This window comes from Symphalangus syndactylus, chromosome 11 (assembly GCF_028878055.3).
Source record: "Symphalangus syndactylus isolate Jambi chromosome 11, NHGRI_mSymSyn1-v2.1_pri, whole genome shotgun sequence".
In the NCBI taxonomy this organism is placed as follows: Eukaryota; Metazoa; Chordata; class Mammalia; order Primates; family Hylobatidae; genus Symphalangus; species Symphalangus syndactylus.
In genome coordinates this window covers 67,191,672-67,211,716 of record NC_072433.2, presented here as the reverse complement: position 1 = coordinate 67,211,716, position 20,045 = coordinate 67,191,672, and the positions used below count along the sequence as shown (strand labels likewise).

General features: G+C 33.7%; 1 protein-coding gene across 24 annotated transcripts in view; it reads right to left on the bottom strand.

Annotated features, from left to right (window-relative positions):
• TENT2 (terminal nucleotidyltransferase 2) overlaps positions 1 to 20,045 on the bottom strand; it is a 76,404-nt gene that overhangs the window by 16,940 nt on the left and 39,419 nt on the right. For 14 of the 24 annotated variants that reach the window (XM_063612177.1, XM_063612178.1, XM_055233254.2 and 11 more), the window contains 3 exons: positions 19,784 to 19,912; positions 11,994 to 12,037; positions 268 to 404 (listed from right to left, as the gene is read on the bottom strand). In XM_063612177.1, coding sequence (XP_063468247.1) covers positions 268 to 404; positions 11,994 to 12,037; positions 19,784 to 19,912 — 310 coding nt within the window. Of the gene's footprint in view, positions 1 to 267; positions 405 to 1,338; positions 8,443 to 10,337; positions 10,632 to 11,993; positions 12,038 to 19,783; positions 19,913 to 20,045 lie in introns of those variants that run through there. The other 10 variants (XM_063612187.1, XM_063612188.1, XM_063612189.1 and 7 more) reach the window with 3 other exon arrangements.

Here is a 20,045-nt window from a genome sequence, read left to right as displayed (position 1 = left end):
CTATTGAAATCAACTAAAACTGGGCCTACTGAACTATAAATGTATTTATTAGCTAAGAATATAAAATCTATTTAGCTTCCAATAATTCATTGTCACATAGGAAATTTTATAAACTATACATTTCTGGACAACTTTACAGCACTAGAAGTGACAAATACAGCTCCTGACCAAATCTGTAGCATTTACTTATATATACATTCATATTCACATACATATATATACACACATATATATAAGTGAACAAATACAATTTAAAGTTTTACTTACTCAAATTCTGTAGCATAATATTTAAGAAAGCCCAGTAAGAGGTCCCCAAGGTTTGATTCATTCTTTGAGAGGTAAGGAGGAACATTACATGGAGCTTGATGTACAAGGTGCAGCTGTATAGCAGGACTAAAAGACTCCTGTCAAAAAGAAGGGAAAAAAATGTAAAGCCATTTAAAACACACACTAAGAAACTTTATAAATCCTGAACTAGGCTCCTCTTTGAAAAAGAAGAAATTTACTCTATTTGGCAAGTTGGAAACCTGAAATTTTTCTTCCACTAAAGACTTCACCAGTATTTGCAGTAGGCCAGAATGTACCTGAAAAACTAACATTCTAATCCTTGGCTTGAGTATATCACTCAGTTAACCCAACAGATCGCTATTTAGCAAAAGATTTTCTAACTCATAAATAAAACCTTACTATACATACTAAGATCTACCCAATACCATATAGATTTCTTCATAAAGGTTATCTCATTCTTAATTATTCCTATAAGGAGCAGTTATACTTCATGTATAAAAGCTATAGCACAAAGTAAGAGTTTTTTCTGTCACTTCAAACTTCTCTCAAAGGCCATAAGAGTAACTTTAGTATAGAAATAGTACTTCTACTAATTTTAAGATTTTACAAATTTTGCTTTGTTTCTGTATCTTAGATGGAAAAGAAGAGAGATGTTCAACCTGAATTAAGCTTGAAAAGACAAAGAAGGCAGGGAAAATGAGATAGGAAACATACCAACAAGCAATATTCAGCAGGCTTTTACCATAATATTTATAAAAGAGGATATTATTTGCCTGAAATCCAGGAACAAAGATGCCTATTAGAAAGAATACTAATGGGTACTTATTCTGTTTTCTTATGTTATCCCATTCATTTTCATATCCATTTTTCCTCTATTAACAGCAAGTTCTGGCTCTCAAATATATTAAATGTACTATCAAAATTATTAAGTCATTTATATACATCGATTAGAAAATAATGCAAGGTAATTTGCACAGTGCCATCAAGGATGGTTTTCTGTATTTCTCCACTGCCATCAGAATAGAAATTGAATTTTTTTTTTTGGTAAAAAAAAAAAAAAAAAAAAGCAATTAGTTAAGGCAGCAGAATGACAACTATGATTAAGATTCCAAACTACCTCAACCCTTGGCTTATAGATACTAATGTAATTAAAGACATCTAAATAATGCCAAGTTAAAAAATGGAGACTCTCTAAATAATGGTGGTAGAAAAATAGCATAGTGCATCATTTAATGCTAGTGCTCCCAAAATATGAATAAAAACAAAGGAGCAAGAAAACAAAAATATCTCCTCCCTTGTTCCATTACCTAAAATTCTATCAATAATTGTTAACTACTATGAAGTGATTACCTTTCTCTCAGAATAAAAATTCTATTCCAACCAAATTCATACAGTTGATACTCCTCAACGTGGGACCTTCCCCTTACATTTCTAACAGCTGTAGTATTAATTATATTTTAAAATTCAAGTAGAAATTTTAATTGTCTAAAAGTGGAGGGGGTAGGAAAGAAACCTCAATTAGTAAAGACTAAAGACAGCAGGAAGAACAGATGCAGTGCCTCTATTCCCCTTTAATTCGTTAGGTATACAACTGAACTCAGGGCAACAATATTTAAAATTATAAAATTTAAATATTATTTTCTGGCAAATCAAACAAAAGGTATAATGTAGATCAAATAAGTACGTCACTGTTTAATAGCTCCTGCTCTGAAAGCTTCTTAATAATTTTGATTCCTAGCACCAAGCACAATTAGCATTCAATTTATGAACTGAATATGCTAAAACAGAAGTCACTTTCTTATCTGAAGTCTAAAAATGATTGTACCTCCTTTAAAATTTTTATTTTGTTCAGTAATGTAAAGAAAAAGTTCAGCAATTATGACATTAAGAACTGAAGAGTTGTGAGATCCACTCCATTAAAATGCTGAATGACCTGAGACCAACAATTTGGCCAGTCTTCTCTTAGCTTCACTGTTCTTTTTCATGGTCACACACAAAGAGTCAGGTCATGCTTACTGAGGGAGAACTGAAGCAGAAATCCAAACCAAAACTGAAAAAGATGAGGACACCTAAAGGCAGCTACCAGTAAACAGTAATTCTATCTATCCTTAAGAAATCCCCGAAGCCAGGCATGGTGGCTCAAGCCTGTAATCCCAGCACTTTGGGAGGCCAAGGCAGAAGGATCAATATTTGGACAATTAAGCACTTTCTGAAATAAGTTAGACTGGCTAATCTTCTATATGGAAACCGTTCTTCAAAATCTTGAGTGAAAGATGATCACTTTCCATCTCCAGGCAAACAGAAAGTTTAGGTTATCAAATAAAATACTTTAAGTATAATTTCATAGCAATATGAATTATGAAATCCTTGAGCCCAGGAGTTTGAGACCAGCTTAGGCAACTTAGTGAGACCCTATCTCTAAAAAAAAATAGATTAGCTGGGCATGGTGATGATTGCTGTCGTCCCAGGTACTCAGGAGGCTGAGGCACGAGAAGCGACTGAGCCCAGGAGGGCTCATCATTGCACCACTGCACTCCAGCTTGGGCAAGACCTTATCTCAAAAAAAAAAAAAAAAAAAAAAAAAGAAAGAAAAGAAATCCACAGTTTTTAATGATCATTCACATTACAGAGAGATTCTTTGCTTTAAAATTTCAACAAATAATTTCTTTAAGGCCTGACGCGGTGGCTCATGCCTGTAATCCCAGCACTTCGGGAGGCCAAGGTGAGCGGTTCCCTCGAGGTCAGGAGTTGGAGACCACCCTGGCCAACACTGTGAAAACCCGTCTCTACTAAAAATACAAAAATTAGCTGGACATGGTGGCAGGCGCCTGTAATCTCAGCTACTCAGGAGGCTGAGGCAAGACAATCGCTTGAACTCGGGAGGTGGAGGTTGCAGTAAGCCGAATCCATGCCACTGCACTCCAGCCCAGTCTGGGTAACAGAGCAAGACTCCGTCTCATAAAAAAAAAAGAAAAAAAAAAAAAGAACTTCTTTAAAAGGCAGCTTCCCCACTTTAGTTATGTATTTAAGAAAAACACACGCTACTTCAGATAGGACAAGGGGGTTCAGAACTTAAACTAATATTTTAGAAAGTACATAAAAAGCAACCAAAAAGTCAAAGAGAAAGAAAGCAGCCTTAAAATTACAAAGTAAGTACACAGAATAGCAATTAAACTGGTAACATCCATCTCTTTAATAAATACATTTTTGGGTTACAAATTTTTACTGTTGCTTGTGTGCCTATATAGAGGGAAGATTAATTATATTTTTTAGGTTGATATCTTATTCTGGGCTTCTGATAATCAAATGTATAACCTGTTAACTCCTGAAAACATTTTCCAAATGATTTTTAAATGCTGATCCTTTAGAAGACACGTAATCTTTCATTTCTCTTCAAGTTAAAAAAAATTAAATAGAAAACCCCTTGGAAAACATCTGAGAACTCTCACCACTTCTGCTCATAGAACTGTCTATAATAATGGCAAAAATACCTTTTGCCAGATTCCATCATTTTTTCCTGAGACTGTCCGATGATATCTTATGTTACCTTCAAAGTCTGAAATTTGGACAATTAAGCACTTTCTGGAATAAGTTAGAATGGCTAACCTTCTATTTGAAAACTGTTCTTTAAATGATGAAAGGCTTAAATCAAAGATGATCACTTTCCATCTCCAAGTAAACAGAAATTTATGTTATTAAAAGAGATTAAGCATAATTTCCTAATGATATGAATTATGAGATCCTAGAAATATATGTTAAAGAAGGTTACAAGGAAAAGAAGAACTGATAGGGAATACTTCTGCCTGAAAAGAAAAAGAACTAAGTGATATCTTGAAGTTTCTGCAAAGATATCTGAATTGCACACAGGTAGGTCATCATTAATCTGGTGATGTATGTTAAAGATTCATCATAAAATTTCCTTTAATTATATCTGATTTTAGTAGATTTTACAAGTTGTGAGATCAAAGTAAGTATATAACATAAAGTAGAGGTACTATAATGAAGTGACTAAGAGCATTAGCTTTGAAGTCAGACTGAGTGTGAAGCATCACCCTTCTATTAGCTGCAGGTATTTAATCAAGTTACCTAGCTTTCCTCAGCTTCATCATTTATAATACAAGGAAAGGAAAAATACTCAGATAGCTGTTGTAAGGATTTATTAACTGTTTAGTATATGCCACATATCATTATTATTGCACATTTATACAATATAGTGTGGTTACCTCCTGAAACTTTTCACGTATTATTTCCAAATTAATTTTTCTATGTTTTCAAAATTAAAGTAGTGCCAACTTTAAAACAATGTTTTATAACCATTAAAAAAAAATCTCCACCAAAATTTTTTAATCTTTTTTTTTTGAGACGGAGTCTCACTCTGTCGCGCAGGCTGGAGTGCAGTGACGCGATCTCAGCTTACTGCAACCTCCGCCTCCTGGGTTCAAGCAATTCTCCTGCCTCAACCTCCTGAGTAGCTGGGACTACAGGTACGTGCCTCTACACCTGGCTAATTCTTGTATTTTTAGTAGAGACAGGGTTTGACCATGTTGGCCAGGATGGTCTCGATCTCATTACCTCGTGATCCACCCTCCTCGGCCTCCCAAAGTGCTGGGATTACAGGCATGAGCCACCACGGCTGGCTAAATCTTTTCAAAGGTATTCATTTATAGCCCGTTTCAGGTAATTGATCGATCCCTTCCTCATATTAGGTCGATTTTTAAAATGAAGAAAGTTTCTATATATGTGTGTGTACAGCTGTACCTTGGTATTCCTAGGCAACTGGTTCCAGGGCTCCAGGGGATGCTAAAGTCCCTTACATGAAATGGTGAAGTATTTGCATATAACCTATGTACACCCTCTCATATACTTTAAATCATCTCTAGATTACTTAAAATACCTAATACAATGTAAACTCCATCTAAATAGTTGTTATACTATATTTATTTGTATTTTTGTTGTATTTTTATTTTTCCTGAATATTTTTGATGTGTGGTCGGTTGAATCCATGGATGCATAACCCACATACAGAGGGCCCATTGTATATATACAGGCACGCCTCGTTTTGTTGCACTTCACTTTACTGTACTTCGAAGATACTGCAGTTTTTACAAATTGAAGGTTTATGGCAATGGTGTATCTAGCAAGTCTATCAGCATTGCCATTTTTCCAGCAGCATGTGCTCACTTCAGGTCTCTGTGTTCCACTCTGGTAATTCTCGTATTTCAAACTTTTTCATTATTATTATATGTTATGGTGATCTGTGATCAGTAATATTTGATGTTACTACTGTAATTGTTTTGGAGCACCACAAATGGTATCCACATAAGACTGCAAACTTAATCAAAAATGTTATGTGTACTCCGATTGCTCCACTGACTGGCAAGCAATTCCCCTGTCCCTCTCCCCTTCCTTGGGCCTCCGTATTCTCTGAGATGCAACAATACTGAAATTAGGCCAATTAATAACCCTACAATGGCCATCCAAGTGAAAGGAAAACCCACACATGTCTCACTTTAAATGAAATGCAAGAAATGACTAAGCTTAGTGAAGAAGTCATGCTGAAAACCAATACAAGCCAAAAGGTAGGGTCTCTTGCACCAATGACAGCCAGGCTGTGAATGCAAAGGAAAAGTTCTTGAAGGAAATTAAAAGTACTACTCTAGCGAATGCATCAATGATAAAAAAAGCAAAACAGCCTTATTGCTGATATGGAAAGTTTTATTGGTCTGGATAGATCAAACAAGCCAAAATATTTCTTTAAGCCAAAACCTAACCAGAGCAAGACGCTAACTCTCTTCAATTCTATGAAGGATGAGAAAGTTGAGGAAGCTGCAGAAGAAAAGCTGGAAGGTAGCAGAGGCTGGTTATGAGGTTTAAGGAAATAAGCTATTTACATAACATAAAATTACAAAGTGAACAGCAAGTGCTTATGAAGAAGCTATAGCAAGTTATCCAGAAGTTATCTCGCTAAATTAACATGGCTACACTGAACAACAGATGAATGCAGCTACACTAAATAGCAGAGTTTTCAGTGTAAATGAAACAGGCTTCTATTCGAAGATGCTATCTAGAACCTTCACAGCTACAGAAGAGACATCAATGCCTGGCTTCAAGGTTTCAAAGGACAAGCTGACTCCTGTTAGGGGCTAATGCAGCTGGTAACTTTAAGGTGAAGCCAATGCTTATGTACCATTCCAAAATCCCAGGGCCCTTAAGAATTGTGCTAAATTTACTCTGCCAGTGCTCTATAAATGGAACAAAGCCTTGATGACAACACATCTCTTTACAGCATGGTACACTGAATATTTTAAGCCCACTGTTGAGACCTACTACTACTGCTCATTGACAATGCACCTAGTCATCAAAGAGCTCTGAGGGAGATGTACAAAGAGATTAATGTTTTCATGCCTGCTAACACAACATCCATTCTACAGCCCATGGATCAAGGAGTAATTTTCATTTTCAAGTATTATTATTTAAGACATACATTTCACAAGGCTATAACTGCCACAGATAGTGATTCCACTAATGAATCTGGACAAAGTACATTGAAAGCCTTCTGGAAAGGAGTCATCATTCTAGATACCATTAGGAACATTCATGATTCATGGGAGGTCAAAATATCAACATGAACAGAAGTTTAAAAGAAGTTAATGCCAACCCTTTTGGATGACTTTGAGAGGTTCAAGACTTCAGTGGAGGAAGTAACTGCAGATGTGGAAACAGCAAGATAATTAGAATTAGCAGTGGAACCTGAAGATATGACTGAACTGCTGCAATTTCATGACAAAACTTTAACAGATGAAGTTCTGCTTCTTATGGATGAGCAAAGAAAAGTAGTTTCTTGAGACAGAATCTACTCCTGGTGAGGATGCTATGAATCTTGTTGAAATGACAACAAAATACCAGTACTGCTTGGATCAACCACGTAACCTTTCTAAGACTTAGTTTTTTCATTAGTGAAAGAGGGATAATATTTCTAAGTGCATAAAGGATTTAGAACGTTACATAAACTTAGCTGGTAAAGCAGTGGCAGGATTTGAGAGGACTGACTTCAATTTTAAAGGACGTTCTACTGTACATAAAATGCTAGCAAAGATCATCATACACTACAGAGAAATCTTTTGTGAAGAAGGGTCAATCAGTGTGGCAAACTTTACTGTTGTCTTATTTTCAGAAACTGCCACAGCCACCACAACCTTCAGCAACCACCACTCTGATCAGTCAGGAGCCGTCAATATCAAAGCAAGACTCTCCACAACTGGTGCTGAAGGCTCAGCTGATCGTTAGCATTGTGTAGCAATAAAGAATTTTTAAACAAAGGTATGTACATTTTTTAGACACAATGCTATTGCACTCTTAAGAGACTACATGATAGCGTTAAGTGTAACTTTTATATGCACTGGGAAACCAAAAAATTCATGTGACTCACTTTATTGCAGTGGCCTGGAACCAAACCTGCAACACCTCAAACGTATGTCTGCACAGGCTACAAACCTGTACAGCATGTTATTATACTGAATACTGTAGGCAACTGTAACACAATGGTAAGTATGTGTGGATCTAAACATATCTAAAAATAGAAAAGGTACACTAAAAACATGGTATAAAAGATAAAAAACAGTATACCCTTACCATGAGTGGGGCTTGCAGAAGTAGAAGTTGCTGGGTGAGTCAATGAGTGAGTAGTGAGTGAATGTGAAGGCCTAGAACATTACTATGCGCTACTGTAGACTTTATAAATACTGTACACTTAGGCTACCCTAAGTTTATTTTAAAATTTTCCTTTCTTCAATAATAAATTAACCTTAGCTTACTTTATTTTAAAAACGTTTTAACTTTTAGGCTGTTTTGTAACAATACAGCTTAAAATACAAACACATTGCGCAACGATACAAAAATATTTTCTTTCTTTATATCCTTATTCAGTAAGATTTTTTTTATTTTAAATTTTTTTTCCTTACTTTTAAACTTTTTTGTTAAAAACACAGGCACAAACATACACATCAGCCTAGGCCCACACAGTATCAGGATCATCACTATCACTGTCTTCCACCTCCACATCATGTCCCACTGGAAGATCTTTGGGGACAATATCATGCATGGAGCTGTCATTTCATATAACAACGTCTTCTTCTGGAATACCTCTTGAAGGACCTATGAGGCTATTTTATAGTTAGCTTGTTTTTTAAATAAGCATAAAGAGTATACTCACAAATAATGATAAAAAGTATAGTACAGCAAAAACCAAGTGACAGGAATATTTCAGCTCTATTACCATCTTATGAGACCACCATCATGTATGTGGTCTGTCATTAACCAAAACATCATTCTGCAGCACATTACTGTATGTGTATATATGTATAATTTAAGGTGTTTTTTAACATTTAACTACACAGAAAAGCTATAGAATTCTTTATTTCATAACTATTAAAAAGAAGAGGGTAATTTTCTTGCAACTCTATTAACATAAATGTTTCCTAGAGTACAAAGACACTTTCAGGGAAGGAAACAAATAGCTAAAAAACACAAGTTGTATTGATAAATCTACCTAGCATAAATTTAAGTTAACCCTCATAGTAATATGCTTGCATTAAAATAAAGATTCTTGTGGGGGGAGAGGGGAGGGATAGCATTAGGAGATATACCTAATGCTAAATGACGAGTTAATGGCTGCAGCACACTAACATGGCACATGGATACATATGTAACAAACCTGCACATTGTGCACATGTACCCTAAAACTTAAAGTATAAAATAAAATTAAAAAAATAAAAAAAAAGATTCTTTCATAAGCTCAATCTGTTTATATATTTAACTTTCTCAGCTTCATTTATTCAACTGAATAGTAAATACTCTGCCCTCTATCAGCTATGTTGTTTAAGTCAATAAGAATTTAGTAATACTCAGTAATTCTATACTATAATACAGTTTTTAGAGACAATGATGTCTATAGCCTTTTATCCCTTTCATATCACAACTGAACTGAAATATACCAATTTTAAAAATATTTAAAATGTTATAAATTTTGAAAATATGAAAATGACTAAAAAGCATAGTATACTGAACAAATTTATTCCATTCCAAAATTGTTTTCTCTTATTTTAAAAATAAACCCTATTTTGTATTAGAGAAGCTCAAAATTTAAAAGAACCCTGTGGTTTCCTTTGTAAAGTAACAAAGTTGTTTTTTTGTTGTTGTTAACTTTTCTAAAACTTATTTATACAAGCTGAAATTCTGCTGTAACTGCTGTCCTTAAAGGTATATCTGTATATGAACAATCAGATGTATACAAATAAAATGTAATAAGCAACAGAAATTAGATAAAATGTTAGTGAATACTACTGTAATTTTGCCTTCCCCCAAGAAAGAGTATAATGGAAGAATTGTTAGTATCACTTGGATCAATCATGTAACATTTCTAAAAGTTTCTTCATTAGTGAAAGAGGGATAATACCTTGCAAGTTTATTTGTTCAGGATTTTTAAAATTGTGTATAAAATGTACAGTATGCTGACATATATAATGGAAACTAAATAAACGATGGCTTACAGGTTTCATATAAAACAGAAAATCTTGTGTGAGAAGAGGTAGTAAGTCCCTATCCATGTAAACAAAAATCCTATAGTAAAGGTAAATTAATTAAATATTTGTGATGGCAATGTAACCATATGTAAATGCAAATTAGGAGATTCCTAATCTGGCAGGTCTTGCTATTAGTATTTTTTAAGGCCTTGGGGCTAAATCCATTTCCCCATTACAGGTATAGAAATAAGCTTATAAGCAAAACAGATGGAGAGCATAGGGCCAGAGGTAGTGGATATGAACAGAAGTCAGGACTCTGTCATGGGAGAAAGCTAGATAATAAGAAAAACAGAACACAGAAGTGAAAATGGGGCCGTTAGTAAGAACCTGAGTATTATAAAAGCATTCCCTCTGACCCCAACCACAGTACACTGATATTTCGCCAGTCTCCTATATTAGTAAAAAGAGCTTCATGTAGCATAGGGTTTTAAGTGAGACTGCTGCAGAAGCATTTTTCAATACACAATATTATTTTGGGATAAGTTTATTAGATCCTTTGCTAAAGAACACATGCAGCTCTTTCTACACTGACACCTGCGTCTTAAAGCAAGATGAGGTTGGGTCAATAAAATGAAATATGACCTTTCAGTACAAACAAAACAGTCAATACTTTATGGAGAGAGAAAAACATTCAAAATTAAGGCCAACAGGCTGGGTGTAGTGGCTCATGCCTATAATCCCAGAACTTTGGGAGGCCAAGGTAGAAGGCTCGCTTGAGGCCAGGAATTTGAGACCAAACTGGGCATCACAGCAAGACCGTCTCTACAAAAAAAAGAATAAATAAAAAGATTAAAAAGAATAAGGCCAAAAAGTTCAAGTTATCTCTATTTCTGTACTTTCTTTCATTTTTCATAATGTTTAAGAGACCATAAAGACTGATCCTTAGCTATACTGGAAACTCATTATAATAATTCTTCATAATAGCAGAAACTAGTTTTTTTTAAAAAGGGAAGATGAGATAGCCAGATTCTAAAAGGCTCTTGTTATACAGTCTCTTCTAGTAGATGACCTTCCACAGAATGTGAGATCTCCACCACAGCAGGGCTGTATTAAAATGAACCTTTATTATCCAGCACCTTGCATGTGTGCATTACAATAATAACTTATGTTCAAAACCAAGAACATTGGTTCTTCTCAATTATCAGATATTAAACTATATTTAATTGATGTTCCACGTCAAGTAAATTTGTTATATTTTGTGTGACACAATAAATAAGTTTTTTGAAAATTAATCATCTAAGCTGGTGTATTTCTCTTTGTAATATGACCATTTAGTAAGTTTAGAAGACAGCTTTTCTTATAAGTAAATGAAACCAATATGTAAAAATTATGTCGTTTCAGAAGAGTAGTCAAACATTCTAAACAAGTAGCTTAAATATTATTTCCAAATAAACGCAGGAAAAAGCATGACTATGGAGGAAAACACTAATGATATAAAACAAAGAAACAATTCTGGAGAAAGAATACACGAAAACTGAAAAAGAAACACAAGGATTCTTATAGATTATGAATACATACATAACCTATGTCTCTAAACTCAAACTAAGTACACACTAAATTTTTTCTAGTGGCCACACTTCATTTCTTGAATGTTTCCAATTAATGTCAGCAGGATTCATAGTATTATGCAGACAAGAATAGTGTACTAATATTATCTGTTGTGGTGTATTACTTAGCAAGATCAAATTAAAGAAAGAAAGATTATCCAATTGTTCAACTTCTTTCCCCCTGCTTTTCAAAGTATAAATATACTGGGCCAAAAAATTTCTGAGTTATTAACTAAAGAAATGCTGTGAAGCTATATTTTAAAATAGTAGGAAGAAAACTGGAATAACGCCAAATGGGCAACTGAGTATATTTAATCTCCATTAGTGATAATCTTGAGAATCATGCAAAACAAATTCCACCATTAACACAACTGACCAGACTGCCAATAACAAAATAAGAACTAAGAGAGTTTTCTGAAACAGCATATGAAACATTTTTAATGTTCTCTTGGTATATATAGAAAATGTTATCATGTACTTAGCCTTACTACTTTTATAGTCACATTAATACTACTTATAATAGTTCTACATACACTTGACATAAAATGTATTATAATAATTTATAAGAAACACTTACTGGGTAAATTTTTTGGAGGGATGGAAGGATGGGTTCAGGTAGGGCTATAAAAAGAAAAAGTTTAAAGCTTCCGTGATTCACGTGATTCATTTTACAATGCAATAACTCGTCAGCTACATCCCAGGTATGAGACTATAAGGGTTTATGCTAAAATTCAACAGTTTTCAAATATTCATGAAATTAATTCTTACCCCTAAGTTTGTATTTAAAATATATTTAAGTTGACAAACTAAGGTTTTATTAATAAACTACATATATCCCTATGTAAATCAGTGTTCCTCAGATGGTTTTAGAATAATAGGCTATCAATAAAGGGACACATATAATTTGTCCAACATCAGACATACACACACAATAAGCAAGACAAGGATTGCTCTACAGATACTGAATAGACATTATTAAGATGGATGTAGCAATCAAAAACTGTAATTTTAAAAATACAGTTCAATGACACTAGGAGATAAAAATAGTTCTTTCATAGTTGTCCCTTTATTATTTAATTTCCACTGACAATACCAAAATTGAAATCGTTCAGGAAACTGATATACTGCAAATAACAACAACAAAAAAAATCAAATAAAAGTGAAAGAAAAATCTTCAACCTCATTAGTACATTTTTAAAGAATGCTCAGCAAAAGTTAGAAAACTAAGGGCACCAATCTGCTATTAATAAAATTTCATACAAAGAAATTATCCTCATGTTACCATCATATTTGTGTCATCCTTCACCAATCGTTTTAAACAAATCCAATCTCATTAAATGCATTAACAGTAATTTTACATTGTTTTAATATGAAAAGAACAATATAAAAAGGCTAAGTGCCTAACATTCACAATATAAGAAATAACTGTAAAATATAATGTCATGAGTATGGTAAAATACAAGTAATACATTTTCAAATTTAAGAATTAAGAAGGATTTAAGAATTAGGAATACACTATGTATAACAACTACATAAACTTAACAACAAAGCATATTAATTCACTTTTAATGTATGATTTAGCAAAAACTTTAAAAAATGACTTCTGAAATACATTAATGTAAATGTAATGAACCATTATGACCAACTTACACGGTCTCCAACTATAATTAAAAGGGTATAAATTTTTACCACACAGTACAAAGTAGGATGCTTTATTTAAATTTCCTTTATGCATCACATTTCATCCCCATGTTGAAAACTGGCATAAAATGAAATTCCATGGTATTTCTGTATGTTCTCAGTACATGACTGAGAATATTAGTAAAAAAAAAACTCAATCATTACTTACCAGAATCACTCTTAGGAAGTAAGGATATATATATTCCTTTCCCCTAAGAGGCATTCAAATACTCAACATTCTAGAAGACCTGCCAAGTAAACTCAAACCCCACTCACTTTAATTCTAAATGCCTCTATATTTGTATAAGACTTTTTAATAGCTTTCTAGTAATTTTGGTTATAATACAGAAGTCAAATTGGAAAATCTTACAAGAAATTAGTTTACTTAAAAACTTGAATACCTTTCCCATTCAATAATCTAGTATACTAAAAATATAATAAAGGATGAAGAGAAGATTATAGAGAATTAGAATAAAAAATCTTTATCTCATTCTGGTACCATAACTAGAATGCTAGGAGAGAAAAACAAATACTAGCCACTGGTTGAGGATCTTTCCATGGACAAAAAAGCTTTTAGAACTCAATAATTTGGAAGTTTTTGGAGGCAGGGTTATCATTACGTAAATTCTTTATGTTACAACCTTAAAAGATTTATAAACACTAGTCATCAGAGAAGCAATTAGTGTACTGCAGAAGTTATTTATTAACAATATCCTGATACTAGTCTCAATGAGTTTAGTATTTCTTAAAATGTTTATCTTACTCCAAAGCAATGTAAATTCTGGAAAAATCTGACTATAACATCTATTTTACTTCAGAATTTTGGACTATGGGTTCAGTCTTTTAAATTTCTCTCTCAAAGGCAAACTAAAAACAAAACAAAAGCTCATTATTAGAGTACATGATTAATAGGTAATGCCTTGAATATAGCTAATCTACAAAATTTTACTTTGCCCATGGTTTCCACAACAGCTTGCTGGTAGAGACCCCACAAATTTATACCCATAAACTTTCCATATAGATGTACCAAAAATTTAAATTTTAAATAGCAGATCTTCAATCACATTAAGAATCATTAATTTGGAAAACCCAAGAACAACTTTATTTACTTATTATTATTTTTTTTTTTGAGACAGGGTCTCGCTCTGTCACCCAGGCTGGAGTGCAGTGGCACGATTTGGGCTCACTGCAGCCTCCACCTCCCGAATTCAAGTGATTGTCATGCCTCAGCCACCCCACTGGCTGGGATTACAAGTGTGCACCACCACATCCACCTAATTTTTTGTATTTTAGTAGAGACAGGGTTTCGCCACATTGGCCAGGCTCTGCAAGGACAATTTTAAAATGTCTACCAGAAAGCTCTGTATGTCTAGGAATATGGTAAACATTCCATGAATATTCATTAATGTTATTATTTCTAGCCAATTGATAATCTTACCTTTTTCGTTACTTTTTTTTTTTGAGACAGTGTTTCGCTCTTGTTGCCCAGGCTGGAGTGCAATGGCACGATCTAGGCTTACTGCAACCTCTGCCTCCCGGATTCAAGTGATTCTACTGCCTCAGTCTCCCAAGTAGCTGGGATTACAGCCGTGCACTACCACACCCAGCTAATTTTGTATTTTTAGTAGAGATGGGGTTTCACCATGTTGGTTAGGCTGGTCTCGAATTCCTGACCTCAAGTGATCCACCGGCCTCAGCCTCCCAAAGTGATGAGATTACAGGCGTGAGCCACCGTGCCCGGCCTCCTTTTTCATTAGCTCTTAAGTTATAATTAAAATCTTTTCTCAATTCCCCCTCATGTTTGATCAGTCATCTTTCAAGTATCTGTAGTCAATTACTGACTACTGGAATTTATTCTAGGAACTGTGTTAATCTTTTTAACCTTTCTACATACAGAGGACCTATTTCCTTTCTCTGTTTATGGCAGAAAAGATATTAAAGCATTTAAGAAGTTAAACAAAACATAAAGGTCATTTAATCCAACTGTTTGTGTTACAGGTGAGATTAAGGCCAGTGAGGTACAATAACTTGACCAAAGTCACAAAAACTAGTTTTTTGTGGCAGAGCTGTAATTGCTCAATACACCTTGCAGACTCGTTTGCCCTTTTCCCTTACAGTAATGTGATACTGCCAAGAAAAGCGACTATCTATTTTAATCATCTCATTTCTTCCAGGGAGGAGTAGCTTAAATTTGCCAGTGTAGAGTTACACATTAGCTCTGGGTAGCCGATGTCCTTCAAGAAAGACCTAGGAATGGCTGAATGCAGCACCATTAATTACAAACCACTTCAGTAAATGGCACCACTCTGTCAAAAATAAAATGTTTGGCAAAGTCTACACTAAATTTTAATATGATTTTATTAGACTGGCAAAATAGCAATGTTTAATTTTTTTGTTTTATTAAGAGAGAGTCACTCTGCTGGCCAGGCTAAAATGCAGTGGCATAATCATAGCTCACTGCAACCTCAAACTCCTGGGCTCAAACAATCCTCCCACCTTAGCCTCCTGAGTAGCTAGGACTAATGACATGTGCCACCATGCCCAACTAATTTTTTTTATTTTTTATTTTTGTAGATGGGGGAGTCTCACTATATTGCTCAGGCTGGTCTCAAACTCCTGGCCTCAAGCAATCCTCCCGCCTCAGCCTCCCAAAGCACTTGGGATTACAGGCATGAGCCACTGCGCCTGGCCCTAATTTAAAATTTTTAATTTGCTTTCAATACCACATTGGGGCATCTGTGATTAACGTACATTTTTCTAAAGAAGTCAATCAAACTTAAAATTTCTAAGGTAACCAGTAAGAATTAAGGAGTAGGGCACATATTATGGATGATCATGTATGCTAAATGCTTTAGTCAAATCTCATTTTTAAATCACAACTAAAATATAAATAGTGAATGGTGATGAGTGCTACATGTTTTTTATATTTTATATACATAAGAAATCCTATTCCATTTTTAATGAAAGTAAACTGCAACCCACAAGAGAACAGAGTTCACTGAAAAAAAATACGTTTAGAGTTCACCTGAACATATATTATAAAGTAATACATGTTCAAGATTGACATATATTTTGTAAAATTGGACAAAACTGATTAATGACACATAAAGTAATGTCTAAAACAGCCAATGTCGTATGTTTCAAATTTTTTTAGAGGGGCAAATCAATCATCAAACCAGTATATGTTCAAGACTGGTCAGCAATAAAAATACATGTATTAAGATTAGCCTGAACTACTTTAACATTAAAGAAGATCATCAAACCTCTCTGATGACTGATTCATAAAATGATGGTCCATTTAAACTATTTTGTCTCTCTTGGGGAAGTCAAAAAAATCATTTGAGACCAGCATCCAAAGGAAAATATACTCTCATATATTATAAAACATCTGCAATTATAGTGAAGTACAGAGAACTTTGCTAAACTGTCCACAAATAACCCGATACAATTTTGGCACCTACCTTTTCAGTATTTGTATATATACAAATATATACACAGTTATTTTTAAATAAAATTGATATTATGATATATGAGAAAATATGAATATTCTCTTGTATCATTAAATATATTAAAAACATGATTGTTAGTGGCTATGTAGATCTCATATTAGGGTATATCGTAATTAATTTAACCATTCCCCTATTCTAGAAAATTTAGGAGTACTTCTAATCTTCTATTATTTACGTAACACCATAAAAAAATAGCCTTACATGTACATCCATATATGCACCACTCATTATTACATTAGGATAAATTACTAGAAATGAAATAACTGAGTCAAAGGACAGGAACACAAATATACAACACTGCTTTCTAAAAGAGTTGTACCAAATCAACACTCTCAGCATGATTGTGTATTATTTTGTCATTATTAAAAACTGCCAATTTAAGAATATTAACCCCTACATCTGTAATACATGTTCAAGTGAAATTTTATAAGTAACAGGACAGAGTATAAGATTATATTCTGTCAAGAATGTAGAATGCCAATTTCACCCTAGGAGTATACCATAAAACTTTGATTACCAACAACGGACAAGGTTGACACACTACGAAATTAAGAACATTAACATAAACACTTTGGTCAAATAATGGCACCCTATCTCCAGATAAAGATGGGATGAAGATGTGTCTAAAGGTAGAATCAAGATTTTCTTGAGAACTAGCTAGCTCTAAGACTACTCCAATTAAGATAAATATGAAAAAATGCTCCCCATATTCTCCACCACAGAGGAAAGGTTACTAAGCTGTCATAAGCTAAAAAAAATTAAAACGTGTGTGTGTGTGTGTGCCAAAAGTGGAAAGGGTGCAACAATTAGACTGTTTTGTGATGGTCTGTCCATTATTCTGAGATTATATCATTTTTTTTTGGTATTCTATACACCATCTTTTATGAAGTAATGGTAGTAATTGGTAGCAGTTTTTTGGTTCTAATACTTAACACAGCAAAATAAAAACTCCAGTTTGATTTTTTTTTTTTTTTGGACATTACTCTTCCTTGAAATCTAAAAGTCTGAGAATCATGTAATGAACAGGTAAAAGAAAATGTAAGAACATTATTTAAGAAGACCACGTTTTTGTAGAGGAAAAAAGAATACACACCCTTTAGTTATTTATTTGTCCCCAACTTTTGGAATTAAAAGACCTGAACTTGACATTTATGTATTTATGTTTGGCTAAACATCTTGAAACCTTTGCAAAAAAAACAAAAGCCAGAAAAAATAAAACAAATATTAACAATAACAATCTTTGGGTGTGAAAATACATGGGAAATGTATATTTTTCTGCCCACTTTAGTATATTCTCAGGATTTTCTATGATATGTATACACAACTTATTCAAAATGAATTTTAAAATGTAAAATAACTACTTTAATATCACTACTTTTTAAGTATTATTTTAAACATAATAATTCTGAAACAAAATAGAGAATTCCTGACAACCAATCTTACCTCTGAACTGCTCTTTTTTAAGGCATTGGCAAGACAATCTTTGTTTTTGTCGCAACCACTTCTATTTATCCTCCTATTAGTAAAAGCGACTCACTATAAAGAAATTCTCAATTAGGGTATCTTCCTCCAATCCCTATCCAAAGAAGCCCAGTCTACCAGGAATTAGGTTAACAAAATTGTAATCCCCTACCTAACCATTTCTGATCTATATCACAAGGAAAGGGTGCCTTCTTCATTTTCCAGTTCCCAGTATCCTCAGTACAGAAACACAGCTGTAAGGGCATCAAATCATCTCAACTTTCCAAGCCCAAGCTGCTGTTGACAAAATTGCTAATATTATCTGTTACCTCTCTCAGAATCTAAATACAAGGAGCACCAAACAATGCAATAAAAGGATATTTTTCAATACTTTTTTTTAATGACTACACTGTAATAATTAATTTGTTATTGAGCATATCACATGTTGATAGTGCTCTATCAGCAGCTCAATTCACAATGGTGGTAAAAATGTCACATTTTATTAGTAATCTGCGAGTTGTTTAATAATTCACGTTTTGGTAGGTAACAGCTATGAAAATGTGACATTTTACAAGTCAAAAATGTAAGCTTGATGAAGAAGATAATTGTTTTTGTATTTTGTTCACTGCTGTATTCTCAGATCCTAGAATACCTAGCATTTATTTGGTAGGTATTCTATACATATTCATGGAATGAAGAAATGAGTATTATATATGCTAAAATGTTTTCTCCTATTATTGTAATCTTTGGAAACCAAGACTCTAAAATGCAGAAATATCACCAACCCAGAACAGATCAAGCCCCAGACATCCTGGCAAACGGTCTTTTACTACATTCACACCAAGTCTTTCACTTGGTCTTCATGTCACCACATATTCATATGTTCAGCTGGTTAGTCATTAAACATCTCAGTCTCCTGGTCTAATAACTACAAAACAGTAGATGCATCCATCTTTTAACAACTCTTGGTGTCCAGCTAAGTAGAAAGTATAAAGTGGCTTAATGTTTATTTCTTGGATTGTTATATATGTAAGATATTTTTGAGAAATATGAAAGTAAGGGTTTCAAATAGATCCAGTCAGTCTGTCCTATACATCTAGGAAATTTTCAATACCGTAAAAATTCTCACACTTATGAATGGTCCAAATTACAAGTGTTCACTTATTACTGTTTGCCACTATGCATGCGACAAAAGTATGGCTTTTACCAGAATGGCCTCATGAACAATGACTAACCAGACAAAATTAAAATTTGGGAGCCAATCTGATACAACAGCACTATGAAGATAAAATCTAGTTAAGGAAGGCAACTCAGAGATTAAAAGCTTCTTTAACCAACAGGAAAATCATTTAATTCCTGTCTCAAATTCAAAATTAAAAATATGATGAATAGTACTTGAGCTAACTTTTATAGGCCTTTTGAACATTCGTCTGCTTCAAGATAATGGGTCCACAACACAGTGGTAAAGTTCTTTGCAAACAAAAGTGACTACAGAAAAACTTTCAAAAAATAAAAAAACCAGTGAAACTTCGTAATATTTTCCAAGGAATAACACTTCTAAAACATTTGTCCAAAGCAACAAAACAGGAAATGTGTTTTATGGACCTTAGAAAGAACTTTTAAAACAACACTATTTGAAAATAGGGTCAACAGAGAAGACACCATAATAAAGCTGTCTTTTACTTTTAAAAATTGAGTAAAACCCCAGTATACTTACTTTGTAAATAGTGCAAAACCATCAATACAAGACTATAGCTGCTTAAAGTACCACGACTGGCATCATTTATCTGATGGTGACTTGCCCACTTCTTAATCACCAGCACTAACGGACGAACTCGATTTTCAACTGAAAGTAAAATTAAAACTTAACATGGTAAGATACATTATAGTTTCTTTGAAAGTTTACATGATTTCCCAGCTCCATGCCAAAATAAAGAACACTGTCTCTGTGTATATTAAACACTGTGTCTGTTGACTAT